At 65.5% G+C, this 22909-nt stretch overlaps 1 protein-coding gene across 3 annotated transcripts in view; it reads left to right on the top strand.

Moving 5' to 3' along the window:
• Nucleotides 1-22909, top strand: part of HPX (hemopexin) — a 64593-nt gene that overhangs the window by 35855 nt on the left and 5829 nt on the right. For all 3 annotated transcript variants that reach the window (XM_089775851.1, XM_089775850.1, XM_089775852.1), the window contains 3 exons: nt 2589-2731; nt 4314-4467; nt 10705-10917. In XM_089775851.1, coding sequence (XP_089631977.1) covers nt 2589-2731; nt 4314-4467; nt 10705-10917 — 510 coding nt within the window. The remainder of the gene's footprint in view (nt 1-2588; nt 2732-4313; nt 4468-10704; nt 10918-22909) is intronic.

The raw sequence follows: 22909 nt of genomic DNA, 5'->3' as shown, positions 1-22909 counted from the left end.
CCCTGCCCTCCAGGGGCACCCCGCCCCTCCCCCGCCCTCCAGGGGCACCGCGCCCCTCCCCCCGCCCTCTGGGGGCACCCCGCCCCTCCCCTGTTCTCCGGGGGCACCGCATCCCTCCCCCGCCCTCCGGGGGCACCGCGCACCTCCCCTGCCCTCCAGGGGCACCGCGCCCCTCCCCCTGCCCTCCGGGGGCACCCCGCCCCTCCCCCGCCCTCCGGGGGCACCGCGCCCCTCCCCCCGCCCTCTGGGGGCACCCCGCCCCTCCCCTGTTCTCCGGGGGCACCGCACCCCTCCCCCCGCCCTCTGGGGGAACCGCGCCCCTCCCCTGCCCTCCAGGGGCACCCCGCCCCTCCCCCGCCCTCGAGGGGCACCGCGCCCCTCCCCCCGCCCTCTGGGGGCACCCCGCCCCTCCCCTGTTCTCCGGGGGCACCGCACCCCTCCCCCGCCCTCCGGGGGCACCGCGCCCCTCCCCTGCCCTCCAGGGGCACCCCGCCCCTCCCCCGCCCTCCGGGGGCACCGCGCCCCTCCCCCCGCCCTCTGGGGGAACCGCGCACCTCCCCTGCCCTCCAGGGGCACCGCGTCCCCCCCCCGCCCTCCGGGGGCACCCCGCCCCTCCCCCGCCCTCCGGGGGCACCGCGCCCCTCCCCCCGCCCTCTGGGGGCACCCCGCCCCTCCCCTGTTCTCCGGGGGCACCGCACCCCTCCCCCCGCCCTCTGGGGGAACCGCGCACCTCCCCTGCCCTCCAGGGGCACCGCGTCCCTCCCCCCGCCCTCCGGGGGCACCCCGCCCCTCCCCCGCCCTCCAGGGGCACCGCGTCCCTCCCCCCGCCCTCTGGGGGCACCCCGCCCCTCACCCGCCCTCCAGGGGCACCGCGCCCCTCCCCCCGCCCTCTGGGGGCACCCCGCCCCTCCCCCGCCCTCCAGGGGCACCGCACCCCTCCCCCCGCCCTCTGGGGGCACCCCGCCCCTCCCCTCTTCTCCGGGGGCACCGCACCCCTCCCCCCGCCCTCTGGGGGAACCGCGCCCCTCCCCTGCCCTCCAGGGCACCCCGCCCCTCCCCCGCCCTCCAGGGGCACCGCGCCCCTCCCCCCGCCCTCTGGGGGCACCCCGCCCCTCCCCTGTTCTCCGGGGGCACCGCATCCCTCCCCCGCCCTCTGGGGGAACCGCGCCCCTCCCCTGCCCTCCAGGGGCACCCCGCCCCTCCCCCGCCCTCCAGGGGCACCGCGCCCCTCCCCCCGCCCTCTGGGGGCACCCCGCCCCTCCCCTGTTCTCCGGGGGCACCGCATCCCTCCCCCGCCCTCCGGGGGCACCGCGCACCTCCCCTGCCCTCCAGGGGCACCGCGCCCCTCCCCCTGCCCTCCGGGGGCACCCCGCCCCTCCCCCGCCCTCCGGGGGCACCGCGCCCCTCCCCCCGCCCTCTGGGGGCACCCCGCCCCTCCCCTGTTCTCCGGGGGCACCGCACCCCTCCCCCCGCCCTCTGGGGGAACCGCGCCCCTCCCCTGCCCTCCAGGGGCACCCCGCCCCTCCCCCGCCCTCGAGGGGCACCGCGCCCCTCCCCCCGCCCTCTGGGGGCACCCCGCCCCTCCCCTGTTCTCCGGGGGCACCGCACCCCTCCCCCGCCCTCCGGGGGCACCGCGCCCCTCCCCTGCCCTCCAGGGGCACCCCGCCCCTCCCCCGCCCTCCGGGGGCACCGCGCCCCTCCCCCCGCCCTCTGGGGGAACCGCGCACCTCCCCTGCCCTCCAGGGGCACCGCGTCCCCCCCCCGCCCTCCGGGGGCACCCCGCCCCTCCCCCGCCCTCCGGGGGCACCGCGCCCCTCCCCCCGCCCTCTGGGGGCACCCCGCCCCTCCCCTGTTCTCCGGGGGCACCGCACCCCTCCCCCCGCCCTCTGGGGGAACCGCGCACCTCCCCTGCCCTCCAGGGGCACCGCGTCCCTCCCCCCGCCCTCCGGGGGCACCCCGCCCCTCCCCCGCCCTCCAGGGGCACCGCGTCCCTCCCCCCGCCCTCCGGGGGCACCCCGCCCCTCACCCGCCCTCCAGGGGCACCGCGCCCCTCCCCCGCCCTCTGGGGGCACCCCGCCCTTCCCCTGTTCTCCGGGGGCACCGCACCCCTCCCCCCGCCCTCTGGGGGAACCGCGCCCCTCCCCTGCCCTCCAGGGGCACCATGCCCCTCCCCCCACCTCCGGGGGCACCATGCCCCTCCCCCCACCTCCGGGGGCACTGCCACACTTCCCATCGTGTGCTGGGAGGACAATCGCGCCAGCGGTTCGCCGGGGTCTATGTACCTGCACAGCTGCAGGGCCCAGCGGTGGCGGCTCCCATTGGCTGGAAAGGGTCCGTGGCCGACGGGAGCCGCCTGTGGCTGTGCGGGTGGGCGCAGCGGAGGGGCCGGCCAGGGGCAGAGCCTGGCCAATCGGAGCTGGCCCGTGGGCTGGTATTTGCCCAGCCCCGACCTGGGCACGGGAGTTACATGGGGGAAACTGAGTCACGCAGCGTTCAGGGCAATGTGACGAACATTCCCGCCTCGTCCCCAACCCCGGGGCCCTGGCCCAGCCCTGCCTGGCTCAGTCTCCCTTGGCCTCGCCTGGCAGGGGACCATGTCTGGAAGGGTTTCCACGGCGCGACCCAGCTCATCAACGCCACCTGGCCTGAGATCCAGGGCCCCGTGGACGCCGCGCTGCGCATGCACCACAAGGAGCACCCCGAGGAGCATGACAGCATCTACCTGTTCCAGGTACCAGCTGTGAGCCGGGCGCGGGCATCTGGGCGGGGGCACCATGCAGGGCGGGGGACCGGGCTGCGGGGAGCAGGGCAGGGCGGGGGGCCAGGGGGAGGGGCAGGCTGCGGGGAGCAGGGCAGGGCGGGGGGCCAGGGGGAGGGGCAGGCTGCAGGGAGCAGGGCAGGGCGGGGGGCCGGGCTGCAGGGAGCAGGGCAGGGCGGGGGGCCAGGGGGAGGGGCGGGCTGCGGGGAGCAGGGCAGGGCGGGGGGCCAGGGGGAGGGGCGGGCTGCAGGGAGCAGGGCAGGGGCGGGGGGCCAGGGGGAGGGGCAGGCTGCGGGGAGCAGGGCAGGGCGGGGGGCCAGGGGGAGGGGCAGGCTGCGGGGAGCAGGGCAGGGCGGGGGGCCGGGCTGCAGGGAGCAGGGCAGGGGGCCAGGGGGAGGGGTCAGGCTGCGGGGAGCAGGGCAGGGCGGGGGGCCAGGGGGAGGGGTCAGGCTGCGGGGAGCAGGGCAGGGCGGTGCAGTGGGGGGTGGGGCTGCAGACACTGGACGCAGTGGGGGGTGGGGCTGCAGACACTGGGTGCAGTGGGGGGCGGGCTGCAGGCAGTGGGCGCTGTGGGGGGTGGGGCTGCAGACACAGGGGCGCTTTGGGGGGCGGGCTGCAGGCAGTGGGCGCTGTGGGGGGCGGGCTGCAGGCACTGGGCGCTGTGGGGGGCGGGCTGCAGGCTGTGGGGCGCTGTGGGGGGCGGGCTGCAGGCAGTGGGCGCAGTGGGGGGCGGGCTGCAGGCAGTGGGCGCTGTGGGGGGCGGGCTGCAGGCAGTGGGCGCTGTGGGGGGCGGGCTGCAGGCACTGGGCGCTGTGAGGGGCGGGCTGCAGGCAGTGGGCGCTGTGGGGGGCGGGCTGCAGACACTGGGCGCAGTGCTGGGCGGGCTGCAGGCTGTGGGGCGCTTTGGGGGGCGGGCTGCAGGCAGTGGGCGCTGTGGGGGGCGGGCTGCAGGCACTGGGCGCTGTGGGGGGCGGGCTGCAGGCAGTGGGCGCTTTGGGGGGCAGGCTGCAGGCAGTGGGCGCTGTGGGGGGCGGGCTGCAGGCACTGGGCGCTGTGAGGGGCGGGCTGCAGGCAGTGGGCGCAGTGGGGGGTGGGGCTGCAGACACTGGGCGCAGTGGGGGGCGGGCTGCAGACACTGGGCGCAGTGGGGGGCGGGCTGCAGGCAGTGGGCGCTGTGGGGGGCGGGCTGCAGGCAGTGGGCGCTGTGGGGGGCGGGCTGCAGGCACTGGGCGCTGTGAGGGGCGGGCTGCAGGCAGTGGGCGCAGTGGGGGGTGGGGCTGCAGACACTGGGCGCAGTGGGGGGCGGGCTGCAGACACTGGGCGCAGTGGGGGGCGGGCTGCAGACACTGGGCGCAGTGGGGAGCGGGCTGCAGACACTGGGCGCAGTGGGGGGCGGGCTGCAGGCAGTGGGCGCTGTGGGGGGTGGGGCTGCAGACACAGGGGCGCAGTGGGGGGCGGGCTGCAGGCACTGGGTGCTGTGGGGTGCTCTGGTCCAGGGGGGCAGGGCAGGGTAGCGGCCGGGAAGGGCCGGTGCCCAGCGAGCTGCCGGTTCCAGGGCCTGCACGTCTGGGCGTACGCGGACGGTCGGCTGCGGCCTGGCTACCCCCGGCCCATCGGCGAGGAGTTCAAGGGGGTGCCCGGGGACCTGGACAGCGCCGTGGAGTGTCACCCCGAGGAATGTCTGGCCGAGACCCTTCTCTTCTTCAAGGGTGAGGCTGGGACGGGGCTGGGGCTGAGGGACGGTCAGGAAGGGCTGCGCTGGGGGGGCTGAGCCATTGGGTGCGCGGGGGACTGAACCAGGAGGTTCAGGGGGGTTGAGCTGGAGGTTCAGGGGGGCTGAGCTGCCGGGTGCCAGGGAGGGGCTGAGCTGGCGGGGGGCAGAAGGCTGCGCTGGAGGGGCTGCGCTGGGGGGGCTGCGCCAGGGGATGCAGGGGGCGGCGCTGGGGGGGTGTGACGTAGTGGGGGTACTTGCTGGGCTGTGGTGACCCCTGCTGTCTGGAGCAAGACCCAGCAGGGAAAACCTCGCTAGGCAGAGGTAAGGCCAAACTTGTTGAACCAGGGGCCAGACACCCCCCATGGAGAGGAACAAAGGAAGGTGAATGCTGCCCTGGCTGGGGGCCAGGGCTGGAGGAGAGGGAGCTAGTTCCTGGCTGGAAAGCAGAGAAGAAGGAGCTGGGGAGGGGGCTGGGACTCCCCTATCTCAAGGGGGGCACTGAGGCCTCTTAGCCCCAGTTCCTGTAACCAGATTACATCTGTGCTGCGCTGTGCTGGAGGAGCAATAAACCACCCTCAATTCCACCGGCTGGTGCAGTCTGTTTGTGCCATTTCGGGGTGCAGGGGACGGGGAACCCCCAACGCGCCGTCACACTGCGATGGCAAGTTAGGTTCTGTGGGCCCATTCGGGTCGGCTCTGCCCGGGCCCTGGCTGGTTCTCTGGGGTATCGATGACTGGTCCTGGTCCCTGGGGCTCGCCTCGGAGGTGTCTCTCTCCGTTGCTCAGCCGAGATCCGGTCTCTGCGCGGTTCCCTCTCTCTCCGGGACTCCCGTTCACACCCGGACCGGCTCTCCGTGAACTCATCCGCCAGTCTCCCGGCCTCCTGGGGGTTCTCTGGTCTCCGGTCCTTGAGCCACAGCCTCAGTTTGGGTGGGCACGCTTCATAGAACTGCTCCATCAGGACCAGCTTGAGCAGCTCCTCTGCGGTCTGGGCTCCGACTCCAGACACCCACTTGCGGCCGTATTGCGCCAGGCGGGTGGCCAGGTCCACATAGGTCTCCCGTGGCCCTTTCTGTACCCCCCGGAACTTCTTCCTGTACATCTCGGGGGTCAGCCCGAACTTGTGCAGCAGGGCCTCCTTGACTCGGTTGTAATCCCCTGGCTGTAGGTCCTCCAGCTGACTGAGCACTCCGGCCGCCTCCTGGTTCAGTGCGGGGATGAGCTCCTGCAGCCAGTCAGCTGGGGGGACCCGTTGCAGTCCACAGGCCCTCTCAAAGGAGCTGAGGAACCCGTCTATGTCGCCCACGTCCTTCAATTGGGCCACCGTGAGCCTCTCCAAGCACCTGGCAGCCCCGGGACCCTGGGGCCCATCCACTCTTGGCGCAGCCGGGGCCCCGCAGGTTCTCCGCTCTGCCATGGCCAGCTCATGCTGTCGCTGCCTCTCTCGATCTTGGCGCTCCCTCTCTCGGTCTTGGCGCTCCTTCTCTCGGTCCTGTACTTCCAATTCCTTCATCCGCAGCTGGATCTCCAGGCGCCGCAGCTCCGCTGGGCTGGCCCCTGCCCTAGATGGGCTACGGCTTGCAGGCCTCCAGGGAGACGCTGTCTCATCTCTCCGGTGGGTTCCAGCGCTCCTCCCCCTCTCTGAGCCTGACACACTCTCAGGGGGGGTCTGGCTGCTCCCCCTGGGGACAAGATCCTGGCCTTGTGGCTGGTCATTATCTTCCAGCTGGGCAATCAGCTGGGCCTTGGTTGCTTTCCGCACAGGCAAGCCCCTCTCTCTGCACAGCCCCACCAGCTCTGCCTTCAAGAGTCGGGCTGTGACGGCGCGTTGGAGGTTCCCCGTCTCCTGCACCCCGAAATGGCACAAACAGACTGCACCAGCCGGTGGAATTGAGGGTGGTTTATTGCTCCTCCAGCACAGCGCAGCACAGATGTAATCTGGTTACAGGAACTGGGGCTAAGAGGTCTCAATGCCCCCCCTTGAGATAGGGGAGTCCCAGCCCCCTCCCCAGCTCCTTCTTCTCTGCCTTCCAGCCAGCAACTAACTAACCCTCTTCCAGCCCTGCCCCCCAGCCAGGGCAGCATCCACCTTCCTTTGTTCCTCTCCATGGGGGGTGTCTGGCCACTGGTTCAACAAGTTTGGCCTTACCTCTGCCTAGTGAGGTTTTCCCTGCTGGGTCTTGCTCCAGACAGCAGGGGTCACCACAGCCCAGCAAGTACCCCCACTACGTCACAGTTCTCCCCCCTCCGAGAGTGAACTGAGCAGGGTCACTCCGCTCGTGACCTAGGGAAGTTTGGGTCCTCTGCGTGGGAACCCGCCCTGGGGACATGGGTGCTCCCCTTGACTCGGGCCGGCCGTGGCGAGGACCCACATGAGTTGGCTTCCCTGTGTCCACTCGCCACCCCACTCCAGGGCGACTGGCACAGGCCTGTCCTCGGGGGTCACACCCACCCTTCCACTGGCCTTGATCCCTGGCCAGGGTCTCTCGGGCCGGGGCCATGAGCCGAGCGAGCCTTCTCTGGACAGCCAGGGCGGCTTCCATCCCCGATGCTCCATCCAGGGGGGTCTTCCCCTCCCATAACTCTCTCAGCGAGCCCAGAGGGTCTATCTGGGGTAGAGACCCCCAAGCCGCTTTCCTACTGTCTTGGGCCTTCCCGCCCCTCTGGCAGGAGTCACAGGACCGGCAGTACCGCTGCACGGCTGTAAAGATTCCCGGCCAATAGAAGTGCTGGAGCAGCCTCAGCCGGGTGCTCCGGATCCCCCAGTGGCCCCCAACGGGGACATCGTGGGCCAAATACAGCAGCTTGAGGCGAAACTTTCGGGGGATGACCAGCTGCCGCTGGACCCCCCATGCCCTCACCTTCCTGGGGGGAAGCCATTCCCGGAACAGGAGTCCACGCTCCCGCAGGAATCTCTCCTGGCCACCTCTCCCCCGGGGCTGAGCTGCATGGAGGCCAGCCTGGTCCCTCAGCCTCTGCAAGGAGGGGTCTTCCTGCACCTCAGCCTGGAATTTAGCTGCTGAGGCAGGGATCGGGACCTGTTCCCCACCTTTGCCTAGGTCCGGAGTCCCAGCCTGGCTGGACCCCATGTCCACTGGGATGGGACCCTGAGGACGCTGCCCGGAGTCCTTCCCTGGACCCAGGTTGTCAGCCCCCCACTGGCTCTGGCTCCGGGTAGTGACTAGAGCCCGCTGGGATTCATGGGGCCACTCCTCTAGGTCATTCCCCATCAGCACCTCGGTGGGCAAGTGCGGGTGCACCCCCACTTCCTTGAGGCCCTCCTTGGCCCCCCATTTCAGATGCACCCTGGCTACAGGCACCTTAAACGGGGACCCATCTATGCCCTTCAGGGTCAGCTGGGTGTGGGGTAGTATCCGCTCTGGGGCCACTATGTCGGATCGGGCCAGAGTCACCTCCGCCCCCGTGTCCCAGAAGCCCGTCACCTTCCTACCATCCACCTCCAGGGGTATGAGGCACTCGCTCCGCAGGGGCCGTCCTGCCCCCACCCGGTACATGGAGAAATCCGCCTCCTGAGAATCAGACCTCCCAGGGGAGGTGCACTGAGCATCCTTCCCCTCTCTCTGAGCTGAGGTTTGCCTGCCAGCCCCTGCCTCTGGGGCAGCCTGCCCTTCCTCCCGCCCCAGCCAGTTAACCCTGGAAAGTCCCCGGTCCTGGGACCTGGTGCACTGAGCCCTCTTGTGGCCTTTTTGCCCACAGCGCTGGCAAGTTAGGCTTTGGGCTGTCTCTGTCCAGGGCCTGGCTGGTTCTCTGGGGCACAGACGACTTCGCCTCGTAGTTGACTCCCTCCGTCGCTCAGCCGAGATCCGGTCTCTGCGCGATTCCCTTTCTCTCCGGGACTCCCGTTCACACCCGGACCGGCTCTCCGTGAACTCATCCGCCAGTCTCCCGGCCTCCTGGGGGTTCTCTGGTCTCCGGTCCTTGAGCCACAGCCTCAGTTTGGGTGGGCACGCTTCATAGAACTGCTCCATCATGACCAGCTTAAGCAGCTCCTCTGCGGTCTGGGCTCCGACTCCAGACACCCACTTGCGGCCGTATTGCGCCAGGCGGGAGGCCAGATCCACATAGGTCTCCCGTGGCCCTTTCTGTACCCCCCGGAACTTCTTCCTGTACATCTCGGGGGTCAGCCCGAACTTGTGCAGCAGGGCCTCCTTGACTCGGTTGTAGTCCCCTGGCTGTAGGTCCTCCAGCTGACTGAGCACTCCGGCCGCCTCCTGGTTCAGTGCGGGGATGAGCTCCTGCAGCCAGTCAGCTGGGGGGACCCGTTGCAGTCCACAGGCCCTCTCAAAGGCACTGAGGAACCCGTCTATGTCACCCATGTCCTTCAATTGGGCCACCACGAGCCTCTCCAAGCGCCTGGCAGTCCTGGGACCCTGGGGCCCATCCGCACTTGGCGCAGCCGGGGCCCCGCAGGTTCTCCGCTCTGCCATGGCCAGCTCATGCTGTCGCTGCCTCTCTCGATCCTGGCGGTCCCTCTCTCGGTCCTGGCGCTCCCTCTCTCGGTCCTCTACTTCCAATTCCTTTACCCGCAGCTGGATCTCCAGCCGCCGCAGCTCCGCTGGGCTGGCCCCTGCCCTAGATGGGCTATGACTTGCAGGCCTCCCGGGAGACGCTGTCTCATCTCTCCGTTGGGTTCCAGTGCTCCTCCCCCTCTCTGAGCCTGACACACTCTCAGGGGGGGTCTGGCTGCTTCCCCTGGGGACAAGATCCTGGCCCTGTGGCTGGTCATTCTCTTCCAGCTGGGTAATCAGCTGGGCCTTGGTTGCTTTCCGCACAGGCAAGCCCCTCTCTCTGCACAGCCCCACCAGCTCTGCCTTCAAGAGTCGGGCGTAGGCCATCTGCCCGCTGGGCCCCTCTGTGCAGACTCACCAGTCTAGTGCTGCAGCGCCCCATGATTCCCCGGAACCGCTTCACTCTGTCTCCAGCACGCCTGGCTCCAGGGCTCTTGCTTCTATGGCGCCTTGTCGCTTGCTGCTGGGAGCTCCATCCACGGGGTGCAGTGCATCCTGCTCCTGACACCAGTGTGACGGCGCGTTGGGGGTTCCCCGTCCCCTGCACCCCGAAATGGCACAAACAGACTGCACCAGCCAGTGGAATTGAGGGTGGTTTATTGCTCCTCCAGCACAGCGCAGCACAGATGTAATCTGGTTACAGGAACTGGGGCTAAGAGGCCTCAGTGCCCCCCCTTGAGATAGGGGAGTCCCAGCCCCCTCCCCAACTCCTTCTTCTCTGCCTTCCAGCCAGGAACTAACTAACCCTCCACCAGCCCTGCCCCCCAGCCAGGGCAGCATCCACCTCCCTTTGTTCCTCTCCATGGGGGGTGTCTGGTTCAACAAGTTTGGCATTAGCTTTGCATAGTGAGGCTTTCCCTGCTGGGTCTTGCTCCAGACAGCAGGGGTCACCACAGCCCAGCAAGTACCCCCACTACGTCACAGGGGGCTGAGCCAGGGGGCGTAGGAGGCTGCGCCGGGGGGGCTAAGCTGGGAGGTGCACGGGGCTGCGCCGGGGGGGCTGAGCTGGGAGGTGCAGGGGGCTGCGCCGGGGGGGCTGAGCTGGGGGGTGCAGGGGGCTGCGCAGGGGGGGCTGAGCCGGAGGGGCTGAGCCGGGGGGTGCAGGGGGCTGTGTTGGGGGGGCTGAGCCGGGGGCCCAGGGGGCTGCGCCGGGGGGCTGAGCCGGGGGGTGCAGGGGCCTGCGCCAGGGGGGCTGAGCCGGGGGCCCAGGGGGCTGCGCCGGGGGGGCTGAGCCAGGGGGTGCAGGGGGCTGCGCCAGGGGGGCTGAGCCAGGGGGTGCAGGGGGCTGCGCCGGGGGGGCTGAGCCAGGGGGGCTGAGCCGGGGGGCGCAGGGGGCTGAGCCGGGGGGGGCTGAGCCGGGAGGTGCAGGGGGCTGCGCCGGGGGGGCTGAGCCAGGGGGGCTGAGCCGGGGGGCGCAGGGGGCTGTGTTGGGGGGGCTGAGCCGGGGGCCCAGGGGGCTGCGCCGGGGGCCTGAGCCGGGGGTGCAGGGGCCTGCGCCGGGGGGGCTGAGCCGGGGGCCCAGGGGGCTGCGCCGGGGGGGCTGAGCCAGGGGGTGCAGGGGGCTGCGCCAGGGGGGCTGAGCCAGGGGGTGCAGGGGGCTGCGCCGGGGGGGGCTGAGCCGGGGGGGTGCAGGGGGCTGCGCCGGGGGGGCTGCGCCGGGGGGCTGAGCCGGGGGGACTGAGCCGGACACTGTCTCTCGACAGGGCCTGACGTGTTCTCCTACAACCTGGCGCTGGGGGCCGTGAAACGCTCCTCGTGGCCCCAGGCGGCCAACTGCTCGGCGGCCCTGCGCTGGCTGGAGCGGTTCTACTGCTTCCAGGGCACTCGCTTCCTGCGCTTCCAGCCCCACACCGGCCACGTGCCCCCCGGCTACCCCCGCGACGCCCGCGACTACTTCATGCGCTGTCCCGGCAGAGGTGAGCTTGGCCCCCACTCCCAGCCGCCCCCACAGCTCCCAGCCGCCCACTGCCCCCACAGCTCCCAGCCGCCCACTGCCCCCACAGCTCCCAGCCGCCCACTGCCCCCCACAGCTCCCAGCCGCCCCCACTGCCCCCCACAGCTCCCAGCCACCCCCGCTGCCTCCCACAATCCCCAGCTGCTCCCGCTGCTCCCCACAACTGCCAGTCATCCTCTGCTGTCCCCCATATTCCCCCCTGTAACTGACCGGGCTGGGTCTGGGCCCAGCTGAGGGCGTCCGCTCAGGGCGAATTGCTCAAACTCGGGGCTCCTTACGGCCCCCGACTGGAGACCTCCCAACAGGCCACAAGCCAGTCACACCGAGCGCTTCAGCTGCCTGCCTGGCCAGACAGACTCAGGAGCAAAACCCCTCCAGCACCCCAGCGATATCCGTGCCCCGAGCAGCCCCGGGCCTAGCACAGGGGAGGGGCTATAGGACCCGAGCTCACCTCCCCCAACGGTTCTTCAGGTCCCAAGAAGCCAGCCCCAGGTCCCTGGTCAGTTTACACTGGATCTCACCCACAAACCAGGCTGGGCCAACCCTTTAGAATCTGCAGTCTCAGGCTTCGTCTACACTGGCAGCTTCTCGCACAAGAACAGCTGTTGCAGAAAAACTTGCCAGCTGTCTACACTGCGCGTGTGTTCCTGCGCGAGTAAATGTACAGGCCAGCGTCGGAGAACGGAAGTTATTCCTCTCCCCACGAGGGGTAAGCCCTCTTGCACTAGAGGCCAGTGTGGGCAGGCAACAGGAATTCCTTGCACAAGAAGCCCCTATGGGTAAAATGGCCATGGGAGCTTTCTTGTGCAAGAGAGCGTCCACACTGCCATGGATGCTCTTGTGCAAAAGCCCATGGCCGTGTGGATGTGCTCTTGTGAAAGTGCAAACCAGTTCTTGTGCAAAAGCACACGGCCGTGTTAAAGACTTTCTCACAAGAACTCCTCCCCACAACAGTTCTTGTGCAAGAAGCTGCCAGTGTAGACACAGCCCAAAGGTGTATGACTAACAGAAAGGAAAGCGAGAGAGCGAGGCTGCTAAAGCATCGTATGTTACATGCAGCGAATCTGCCCGTCCTCGAGGCAGGCTCTAGCAGAGGTGTTGTAGCTGCTGGCTGAGACGTCTCTGTGCACAGCCTGTGTCAGGACGGGTCCACGGTTCCTTCCGGCTCGTGGTTCCCTGCGAGGCCGCATCTGGGGCCGGAGTGAGCTGAAGACCAATATGAGGGAGTCACATGGGGCTTATATCCCTCTCCTGGCATCTCCTTGGCTGCAGCAGGTCACCTGGCCTGTGGCCCGTCCCCGTGTCCCGGCTGGCAGCCCCTAGGTCCCAGTCCCGTTCCTGAGGCATGTCCTGGCACCCAGAGATCCAGTGTCTCCACTGGCTGAGCCCCTGCAGGGTCCGTGGTTCTAACTCCACACCCAGAGATCCAGTGTCTCCACTGGCTGAGCCCTTGCAGGGTCCGTGGTTGTAACTCCACACACAGAGATCCAGTGTCTCCACTGGCTGAGCCCCTGCAGGGTCCGTGGTTCTAACTCCACACCCAGAGATCCAGTGTCTCCGCTGGCTGAGCCCTTGCAGGGTCCGTGGTTGTAACTCCACACCCAGAGATCCAGTGTCTCCACTGGCTGAGCCCCTGCAGGGTCCGTGGTTCTAACTCCACACCCAGAGATCCAGTGTCTCCACTGGCTGAGCCCCTGCAGGGTCCGTGGTTCTAACTCCACACCCAGAGATCCAGTGTCTCCACTGGCTGAGCCCCTGCAGGGTCCTTGGTTCTAACTCCACACACAGAGATCCAGTGTCTCCACTGGCTGAGCCCTTGCAGGGTCCTTGGTTCTAACTCCACACCCAGAGATCCAGTGTCTCCACTGGCTGAGCCCCTGCAGGGTCCGTGGTTCTAACTCCACACCCAGAGATCCAGTGTCTCCACTGGCTGAGCCCCTGCAGGGTCCGTGGTTCTAACTCCACACACAGAGATCCAGTGTCTCCACTGGCTGAGCCCCTGCAGGGTCCGTGGTTCTAACTCCACACACAGAGATCCAGTGTCTCCGCTGGCTGAGCCCCTGCAGGGTCCGTGGTTCTAACTCCACACACAGAGATCCAGTGTCTCCACTGGCTGAGCCCCTGCAGGGTCCGTGGTTCTAACTCCACACACAGAGATCCAGTGTCTCCACTGGCTGAGCCCTTGCAGGGTCCGTGGTTCTAACTCCACACCCAGAGATCCAGTGTCTCCACTGGCTGAGCCCTTGCAGGGCCCGTGGTTCTAACTCCACACCCAGAGATCCAGTGTCTCCACTGGCTGAGACCTTGCAGGGTCCGTGGTTCTAACTCCACACCCAGAGATCCAGTGTCTCCACTGGCTGAGCTCCTGCAGGGTCCGTGGTTCTAACTCCACACCCAGAGATCCAGTGTCTCCACTGGCTGAGCCCTTGCAGGGTCCGTGGTTCTAACTCCACACCCAGAGATCCAGTGTCTCCACTGGCTGAGCCCTTGCAGGGTCCGTGGTTCTAACTCCACACCCAGAGATCCAGTGTCTCCACTGGCTGAGCTCCTGCAGGGTCCGTGGTTCTAACTCCACACCCAGAGATCCAGTGTCTCCCCTGGCTGAGCCCTTGCAGGGTCCGTGGTTCTAACTCCACACCCAGAGATCCAGTGTCTCCACTGGCTGAGCCCTTGCAGGGTCCGTGGTTCTAACTCCACACCCAGAGATCCAGTGTCTCCACTGGCTGAGCCCTTGCAGGGTCCGTGGTTCTAACTCCACACACAGAGATCCAGTGTCTCCACTGGCTGAGCCCCTGCAGGGTCCGTGGTTCTAACTCCACACACAGAGATCCAGTGTCTCCACTGGCTGAGCCCTTGCAGGGTCCGTGGTTCTAACTCCACACCCAGAGATCCAGTGTCTCCACTGGCTGAGACCTTGCAGGGTCCGTGGTTGTAACTCCACACCCAGAGATCCAGTGTCTCCGCTGGCTGAGCCCCTGCAGGGTCCGTGGTTCTAACTCCACACCCAGAGATCCAGTGTCTCCGCTGGCTGAGCCCCTGCAGGGTCCGTGGTTCTAACTCCACACCCAGAGATCCAGTGTCTCCGCTGGCTGAGCCCTTGCAGGGTCCGTGGTTCTAACTCCACACACAGAGATCCAGTGTCTCCGCTGGCTGAGCCCCTGCAGGGTCCGTGGTTCTAACTCCACACCCAGAGATCCAGTGTCTCCACTGGCTGAGCTCCTGCAGGGTCCGTGGTTCTAACTCCACACCCAGAGATCCAGTGTCTCCACTGGCTGAGCCCTTGCAGGGTCCGTGGTTCTAACTCCACACCCAGAGATCCAGTGTCTCCACTGGCTGAGCTCCTGCAGGGTCCGTGGTTCTAACTCCACACCCAGAGATCCAGTGTCTCCGCTGGCTGAGCCCTTGCAGGGTCCGTGGTTCTAACTCCACACCCAGAGATCCAGTGTCTCCACTGGCTGAGCCCCTGCAGGGTCCGTGGTTCTAACTCCACACCCAGAGATCCAGTGTCTCCGCTGGCTGAGCCCTTGCAGGGTCCGTGGTTCTAACTCCACACCCAGAGATCCAGTGTCTCCGCTGGCTGAGCCCTTGCAGGGTCCGTGGTTGTAACTCCACACCCAGAGATCCAGTGTCTCCACTGGCTGAGCCCTTGCAGGGTCCTTGGTTCTAACTCCACACCCAGAGATCCAGTGTCTCCACTGGCTGAGCCCTTGCAGGGTCCTTGGTTCTAACTCCACACCCAGAGATCCAGTGTCTCCACTGGCTGAGCCCCTGCAGGGTCCGTGGTTCTAACTCCACACACAGAGATCCAGTGTCTCCGCTGGCTGAGCCCTTGCAGGGTCCGTGGTTCTAACTCCACACCCAGAGATCCAGTGTCTCCACTGGCTGAGCCCCTGCAGGGTCCGTGGTTCTAACTCCACACCCAGAGATCCAGTGTCTCCACTGGCTGAGCCCTTGCAGGGTCCGTGGTTCTAACTCCACACACAGAGATCCAGTGTCTCCGCTGGCTGAGCCCTTGCAGGGTCCGTGGTTCTAACTCCACACCCAGAGATCCAGTGTCTCCACTGGCTGAGCCCCTGCAGGGTCCGTGGTTCTAACTCCACACCCAGAGATCCAGTGTCTCCGCTGGCTGAGCCCTTGCAGGGTCCGTGGTTCTAACTCCACACACAGAGATCCAGTGTCTCCACTGGCTGAGCCCCTGCAGGGTCCGTGGTTCTAACTCCACACACAGAGATCCAGTGTCTCCGCTGGCTGAGCCCTTGCAGCGTCCGTGGTTCTAACTCCACACCCAGAGATCCAGTGTCTCCGCTGGCTGAGCCCTTGCAGGGTCCGTGGTTCTAACTCCACACCCAGAGATCCAGTGTCTCCGCTGGCTGAGCCCTTGCAGGGTCCGTGGTTCTAACTCCACACCCAGAGATCCAGTGTCTCCACTGGCTGAGCCCTTGCAGGGTCCGTGGTTCTAACTCCACACCCAGAGATCCAGTGTCTCCACTGGCTGAGCCCTTGCAGGGTCCGTGGTTCTAACTCCACATACAGAGATCCAGTGTCTCCCCTGGCTGAGCCCTTGCAGGGTCCGTGGTTCTAACTCCACACCCAGAGATCCAGTGTCTCTGGTGGCTGAGCCCCTGCAGGGTCCGTGGTTCTAACTCCACACCCAGAGATCCAGTGTCTCCACTGGCTGAGCCCTTGCAGGGTCCGTGGTTCTAACTCCACACACAGAGATCCAGTGTCTCCACTGGCTGAGCCCTTGCAGGGTCCGTGGTTCTAACTCCACACCCAGAGATCCAGTGTCTCCGCTGGCTGAGCCCTTGCAGGGTCCGTGGTTCTAACTCCACACACAGAGATCCAGTGTCTCCGCTGGCTGAGCCCTTGCAGGGTCCGTGGTTCTAACTCCACACACAGAGATCCAGTGTCTCCACTGGCTGAGCCCTTGCAGGGTCCGTGGTTCTAACTCCACACCCAGAGATCCAGTGTCTCCGCTGGCTGAGCCCCTGCAGGGTCCGTGGTTCTAACTCCACACCCAGAGATCCAGTGTCTCCACTGGCTGAGCCCTTGCAGGGTCCGTGGTTCTAACTCCACACACAGAGATCCAGTGTCTCCGCTGGCTGAGCCCCTGCAGGGTCCGTGGTTCTAACTCCACACCCAGAGATCCAGTGTCTCCACTGGCTGAGCCCTTGCAGGGTCCGTGGTTCTAACTCCACACCCAGAGATCCAGTGTCTCCACTGGCTGAGCCCCTGCAGGGTCCGTGGTTCTAACTCCACACCCAGAGATCCAGTGTCTCCACTGGCTGAGCCCCTGCAGGGTCCGTGGTTCTAACTCCACACCCAGAGATCCAGTGTCTCCACTGGCTGAGCCCCTGCAGGGTCCGTGGTTCTAACTCCACACCCAGAGATCCAGTGTCTCCACTGGCTGAGCCCTTGCAGGGTCCGTGGTTCTAACTCCACACCCAGAGATCCAGTGTCTCCACTGGCTGAGCCCTTGCAGGGTCCGTGGTTCTAACTCCACACCCAGAGATCCAGTGTCTCCACTGGCTGAGCCCCTGCAGGGTCCGTGGTTCTAACTCCACACCCAGAGATCCAGTGTCTCCCCTGGCTGAGCCCCTGCAGGGTCCGTGGTTCTAACTCCACACCCAGAGATCCAGTGTCTCCGCTGGCTGAGCCCCTGCAGGGTCCGTGGTTCTAACTCCACACCCAGAGATCCAGTGTCTCCACTGGCTGAGCCCTTGCAGGGTCCGTGGTTCTAACTCCACACCCAGAGATCCAGTGTCTCCACTGGCTGAGCTCCTGCAGGGTCCGTGGTTCTAACTCCACACCCAGAGATCCAGTGTCTCCGCTGGCTGAGCCCCTGCAGGGTCCGTGGTTCTAACTCCACACCCAGAGATCCAGTGTCTCCACTGGCTGAGCCCTTGCAGGGTCCGTGGTTCTAACTCCACACCCAGAGATCCAGTGTCTCCACTGGCTGAGCTCCTGCAGGGTCCGTGGTTCTAACTCCACACCCAGAGATCCAGTGTCTCCCCTGGCTGAGCCCTTGCAGGGTCCGTGGTTCTAACTCCACACCCAGAGATCCAGTGTCTCCACTGGCTGAGCCCTTGCAGGGTCCGTGGTTCTAACTCCACACACAGAGATCCAGTGTCTCCACTGGCTGAGCCCTTGCAGGGTCCGTGGTTCTAACTCCACACCCAGAGATCCAGTGTCTCCACTGGCTGAGACCTTGCAGGGTCCGTGGTTGTAACTCCACACCCAGAGATCCAGTGTCTCCGCTGGCTGAGCCCCTGCAGGGTCCGTGGTTCTAACTCCACACCCAGAGATCCAGTGTCTCCGCTGGCTGAGCCCCTGCAGGGTCCGTGGTTCTAACTCCACACCCAGAGATCCAGTGTCTCCACTGGCTGAGCCCTTGCAGGGTCCTTGGTTCTAACTCCACACCCAGAGATCCAGTGTCTCCACTGGCTGAGCCCCTGCAGGGTCCGTGGTTCTAACTCCACACACAGAGATCCAGTGTCTCCACTGGCTGAGCCCTTGCAGGGTCCGTGGTTCTAACTCCACACCCAGAGATCCAGTGTCTCCACTGGCTGAGACCTTGCAGGGTCCGTGGTTGTAACTCCACACCCAGAGATCCAGTGTCTCCGCTGGCTGAGCCCCTGCAGGGTCCGTGGTTCTAACTCCACACCCAGAGATCCAGTGTCTCCGCTGGCTGAGCCCCTGCAGGGTCCGTGGTTCTAACTCCACACCCAGAGATCCAGTGTCTCCGCTGGCTGAGCCCTTGCAGGGTCCGTGGTTCTAACTCCACACACAGAGATCCAGTGTCTCCGCTGGCTGAGCCCCTGCAGGGTCCGTGGTTCTAACTCCACACCCAGAGATCCAGTGTCTCCACTGGCTGAGCTCCTGCAGGGTCCGTGGTTCTAACTCCACACCCAGAGATCCAGTGTCTCCACTGGCTGAGCCCTTGCAGGGTCCGTGGTTCTAACTCCACACCCAGAGATCCAGTGTCTCCACTGGCTGAGCTCCTGCAGGGTCCGTGGTTCTAACTCCACACCCAGAGATCCAGTGTCTCCGCTGGCTGAGCCCTTGCAGGGTCCGTGGTTCTAACTCCACACCCAGAGATCCAGTGTCTCCACTGGCTGAGCCCCTGCAGGGTCCGTGGTTCTAACTCCACACCCAGAGATCCAGTGTCTCCGCTGGCTGAGCCCTTGCAGGGTCCGTGGTTCTAACTCCACACCCAGAGATCCAGTGTCTCCGCTGGCTGAGCCCTTGCAGGGTCCGTGGTTGTAACTCCACACCCAGAGATCCAGTGTCTCCACTGGCTGAGCCCTTGCAGGGTCCTTGGTTCTAACTCCACACCCAGAGATCCAGTGTCTCCACTGGCTGAGCCCTTGCAGGGTCCTTGGTTCTAACTCCACACCCAGAGATCCAGTGTCTCCACTGGCTGAGCCCCTGCAGGGTCCGTGGTTCTAACTCCACACACAGAGATCCAGTGTCTCCGCTGGCTGAGCCCTTGCAGGGTCCGTGGTTCTAACTCCACACCCAGAGATCCAGTGTCTCCACTGGCTGAGCCCCTGCAGGGTCCGTGGTTCTAACTCCACACCCAGAGATCCAGTGTCTCCACTGGCTGAGCCCTTGCAGGGTCCGTGGTTCTAACTCCACACACAGAGATCCAGTGTCTCCGCTGGCTGAGCCCTTGCAGGGTCCGTGGTTCTAACTCCACACCCAGAGATCCAGTGTCTCCACTGGCTGAGCCCCTGCAGGGTCCGTGGTTCTAACTCCACACCCAGAGATCCAGTGTCTCCGCTGGCTGAGCCCTTGCAGGGTCCGTGGTTCTAACTCCACACACAGAGATCCAGTGTCTCCACTGGCTGAGCCCCTGCAGGGTCCGTGGTTCTAACTCCACACACAGAGATCCAGTGTCTCCGCTGGCTGAGCCCTTGCAGCGTCCGTGGTTCTAACTCCACACCCAGAGATCCAGTGTCTCCGCTGGCTGAGCCCTTGCAGGGTCCGTGGTTCTAACTCCACACCCAGAGATCCAGTGTCTCCGCTGGCTGAGCCCTTGCAGGGTCCGTGGTTCTAACTCCACACCCAGAGATCCAGTGTCTCCACTGGCTGAGCCCTTGCAGGGTCCGTGGTTCTAACTCCACACCCAGAGATCCAGTGTCTCCACTGGCTGAGCCCTTGCAGGGTCCGTGGTTCTAACTCCACATACAGAGATCCAGTGTCTCCCCTGGCTGAGCCCTTGCAGGGTCCGTGGTTCTAACTCCACACCCAGAGATCCAGTGTCTCTGGTGGCTGAGCCCCTGCAGGGTCCGTGGTTCTAACTCCACACCCAGAGATCCAGTGTCTCCACTGGCTGAGCCCTTGCAGGGTCCGTGGTTCTAACTCCACACACAGAGATCCAGTGTCTCCACTGGCTGAGCCCTTGCAGGGTCCGTGGTTCTAACTCCACACCCAGAGATCCAGTGTCTCCGCTGGCTGAGCCCTTGCAGGGTCCGTGGTTCTAACTCCACACACAGAGATCCAGTGTCTCCGCTGGCTGAGCCCTTGCAGGGTCCGTGGTTCTAACTCCACACACAGAGATCCAGTGTCTCCACTGGCTGAGCCCTTGCAGGGTCCGTGGTTCTAACTCCACACCCAGAGATCCAGTGTCTCCGCTGGCTGAGCCCCTGCAGGGTCCGTGGTTCTAACTCCACACCCAGAGATCCAGTGTCTCCACTGGCTGAGCCCTTGCAGGGTCCGTGGTTCTAACTCCACACACAGAGATCCAGTGTCTCCGCTGGCTGAGCCCCTGCAGGGTCCGTGGTTCTAACTCCACACCCAGAGATCCAGTGTCTCCACTGGCTGAGCCCTTGCAGGGTCCGTGGTTCTAACTCCACACCCAGAGATCCAGTGTCTCCACTGGCTGAGCCCCTGCAGGGTCCGTGGTTCTAACTCCACACCCAGAGATCCAGTGTCTCCACTGGCTGAGCCCCTGCAGGGTCCGTGGTTCTAACTCCACACCCAGAGATCCAGTGTCTCCACTGGCTGAGCCCCTGCAGGGTCCGTGGTTCTAACTCCACACCCAGAGATCCAGTGTCTCCACTGGCTGAGCCCTTGCAGGGTCCGTGGTTCTAACTCCACACCCAGAGATCCAGTGTCTCCACTGGCTGAGCCCTTGCAGGGTCCGTGGTTCTAACTCCACACCCAGAGATCCAGTGTCTCCACTGGCTGAGCCCCTGCAGGGTCCGTGGTTCTAACTCCACACCCAGAGATCCAGTGTCTCCCCTGGCTGAGCCCCTGCAGGGTCCGTGGTTCTAACTCCACACCCAGAGATCCAGTGTCTCCGCTGGCTGAGCCCCTGCAGGGTCCGTGGTTCTAACTCCACACCCAGAGATCCAGTGTCTCCACTGGCTGAGCCCTTGCAGGGTCCGTGGTTCTAACTCCACACCCAGAGATCCAGTGTCTCCACTGGCTGAGCTCCTGCAGGGTCCGTGGTTCTAACTCCACACCCAGAGATCCAGTGTCTCCGCTGGCTGAGCCCCTGCAGGGTCCGTGGTTCTAACTCCACACCCAGAGATCCAGTGTCTCCACTGGCTGAGCCCTTGCAGGGTCCGTGGTTCTAACTCCACACCCAGAGATCCAGTGTCTCCACTGGCTGAGCTCCTGCAGGGTCCGTGGTTCTAACTCCACACCCAGAGATCCAGTGTCTCCCCTGGCTGAGCCCTTGCAGGGTCCGTGGTTCTAACTCCACACCCAGAGATCCAGTGTCTCCACTGGCTGAGCCCTTGCAGGGTCCGTGGTTCTAACTCCACACACAGAGATCCAGTGTCTCCACTGGCTGAGCCCTTGCAGGGTCCGTGGTTCTAACTCCACACCCAGAGATCCAGTGTCTCCACTGGCTGAGACCTTGCAGGGTCCGTGGTTGTAACTCCACACCCAGAGATCCAGTGTCTCCGCTGGCTGAGCCCCTGCAGGGTCCGTGGTTCTAACTCCACACCCAGAGATCCAGTGTCTCCGCTGGCTGAGCCCCTGCAGGGTCCGTGGTTCTAACTCCACACCCAGAGATCCAGTGTCTCCGCTGGCTGAGCCCTTGCAGGGTCCGTGGTTCTAACTCCACACACAGAGATCCAGTGTCTCCGCTGGCTGAGCCCCTGCAGGGTCCGTGGTTCTAACTCCACACCCAGAGATCCAGTGTCTCCACTGGCTGAGCTCCTGCAGGGTCCGTGGTTCTAACTCCACACCCAGAGATCCAGTGTCTCCACTGGCTGAGCCCTTGCAGGGTCCGTGGTTCTAACTCCACACCCAGAGATCCAGTGTCTCCACTGGCTGAGCTCCTGCAGGGTCCGTGGTTCTAACTCCACACCCAGAGATCCAGTGTCTCCGCTGGCTGAGCCCTTGCAGGGTCCGTGGTTCTAACTCCACACCCAGAGATCCAGTGTCTCCACTGGCTGAGCCCCTGCAGGGTCCGTGGTTCTAACTCCACACCCAGAGATCCAGTGTCTCCGCTGGCTGAGCCCTTGCAGGGTCCGTGGTTCTAACTCCACACCCAGAGATCCAGTGTCTCCGCTGGCTGAGCCCTTGCAGGGTCCGTGGTTGTAACTCCACACCCAGAGATCCAGTGTCTCCACTGGCTGAGCCCTTGCAGGGTCCTTGGTTCTAACTCCACACCCAGAGATCCAGTGTCTCCACTGGCTGAGCCCTTGCAGGGTCCTTGGTTCTAACTCCACACCCAGAGATCCAGTGTCTCCACTGGCTGAGCCCCTGCAGGGTCCGTGGTTCTAACTCCACACACAGAGATCCAGTGTCTCCGCTGGCTGAGCCCTTGCAGGGTCCGTGGTTCTAACTCCACACCCAGAGATCCAGTGTCTCCACTGGCTGAGCCCCTGCAGGGTCCGTGGTTCTAACTCCACACCCAGAGATCCAGTGTCTCCACTGGCTGAGCCCTTGCAGGGTCCGTGGTTCTAACTCCACACACAGAGATCCAGTGTCTCCGCTGGCTGAGCCCTTGCAGGGTCCGTGGTTCTAACTCCACACCCAGAGATCCAGTGTCTCCACTGGCTGAGCCCCTGCAGGGTCCGTGGTTCTAACTCCACACCCAGAGATCCAGTGTCTCCGCTGGCTGAGCCCTTGCAGGGTCCGTGGTTCTAACTCCACACACAGAGATCCAGTGTCTCCACTGGCTGAGCCCCTGCAGGGTCCGTGGTTCTAACTCCACACACAGAGATCCAGTGTCTCCGCTGGCTGAGCCCTTGCAGCGTCCGTGGTTCTAACTCCACACCCAGAGATCCAGTGTCTCCGCTGGCTGAGCCCTTGCAGGGTCCGTGGTTCTAACTCCACACCCAGAGATCCAGTGTCTCCGCTGGCTGAGCCCTTGCAGGGTCCGTGGTTCTAACTCCACACCCAGAGATCCAGTGTCTCCACTGGCTGAGCCCTTGCAGGGTCCGTGGTTCTAACTCCACACCCAGAGATCCAGTGTCTCCACTGGCTGAGCCCTTGCAGGGTCCGTGGTTCTAACTCCACATACAGAGATCCAGTGTCTCCCCTGGCTGAGCCCTTGCAGGGTCCGTGGTTCTAACTCCACACCCAGAGATCCAGTGTCTCTGGTGGCTGAGCCCCTGCAGGGTCCGTGGTTCTAACTCCACACCCAGAGATCCAGTGTCTCCACTGGCTGAGCCCTTGCAGGGTCCGTGGTTCTAACTCCACACACAGAGATCCAGTGTCTCCACTGGCTGAGCCCTTGCAGGGTCCGTGGTTCTAACTCCACACCCAGAGATCCAGTGTCTCCGCTGGCTGAGCCCTTGCAGGGTCCGTGGTTCTAACTCCACACACAGAGATCCAGTGTCTCCGCTGGCTGAGCCCTTGCAGGGTCCGTGGTTCTAACTCCACACACAGAGATCCAGTGTCTCCACTGGCTGAGCCCTTGCAGGGTCCGTGGTTCTAACTCCACACCCAGAGATCCAGTGTCTCCGCTGGCTGAGCCCCTGCAGGGTCCG

This window comes from Pelodiscus sinensis, chromosome 1 (genome assembly GCF_052426305.1).
Source record: "Pelodiscus sinensis isolate ZL-2025 chromosome 1, ASM5242630v1, whole genome shotgun sequence".
Classification (NCBI taxonomy): domain Eukaryota; kingdom Metazoa; phylum Chordata; order Testudines; family Trionychidae; genus Pelodiscus; species Pelodiscus sinensis.
This window is presented reverse-complemented; position numbering and strand designations above follow the sequence as displayed.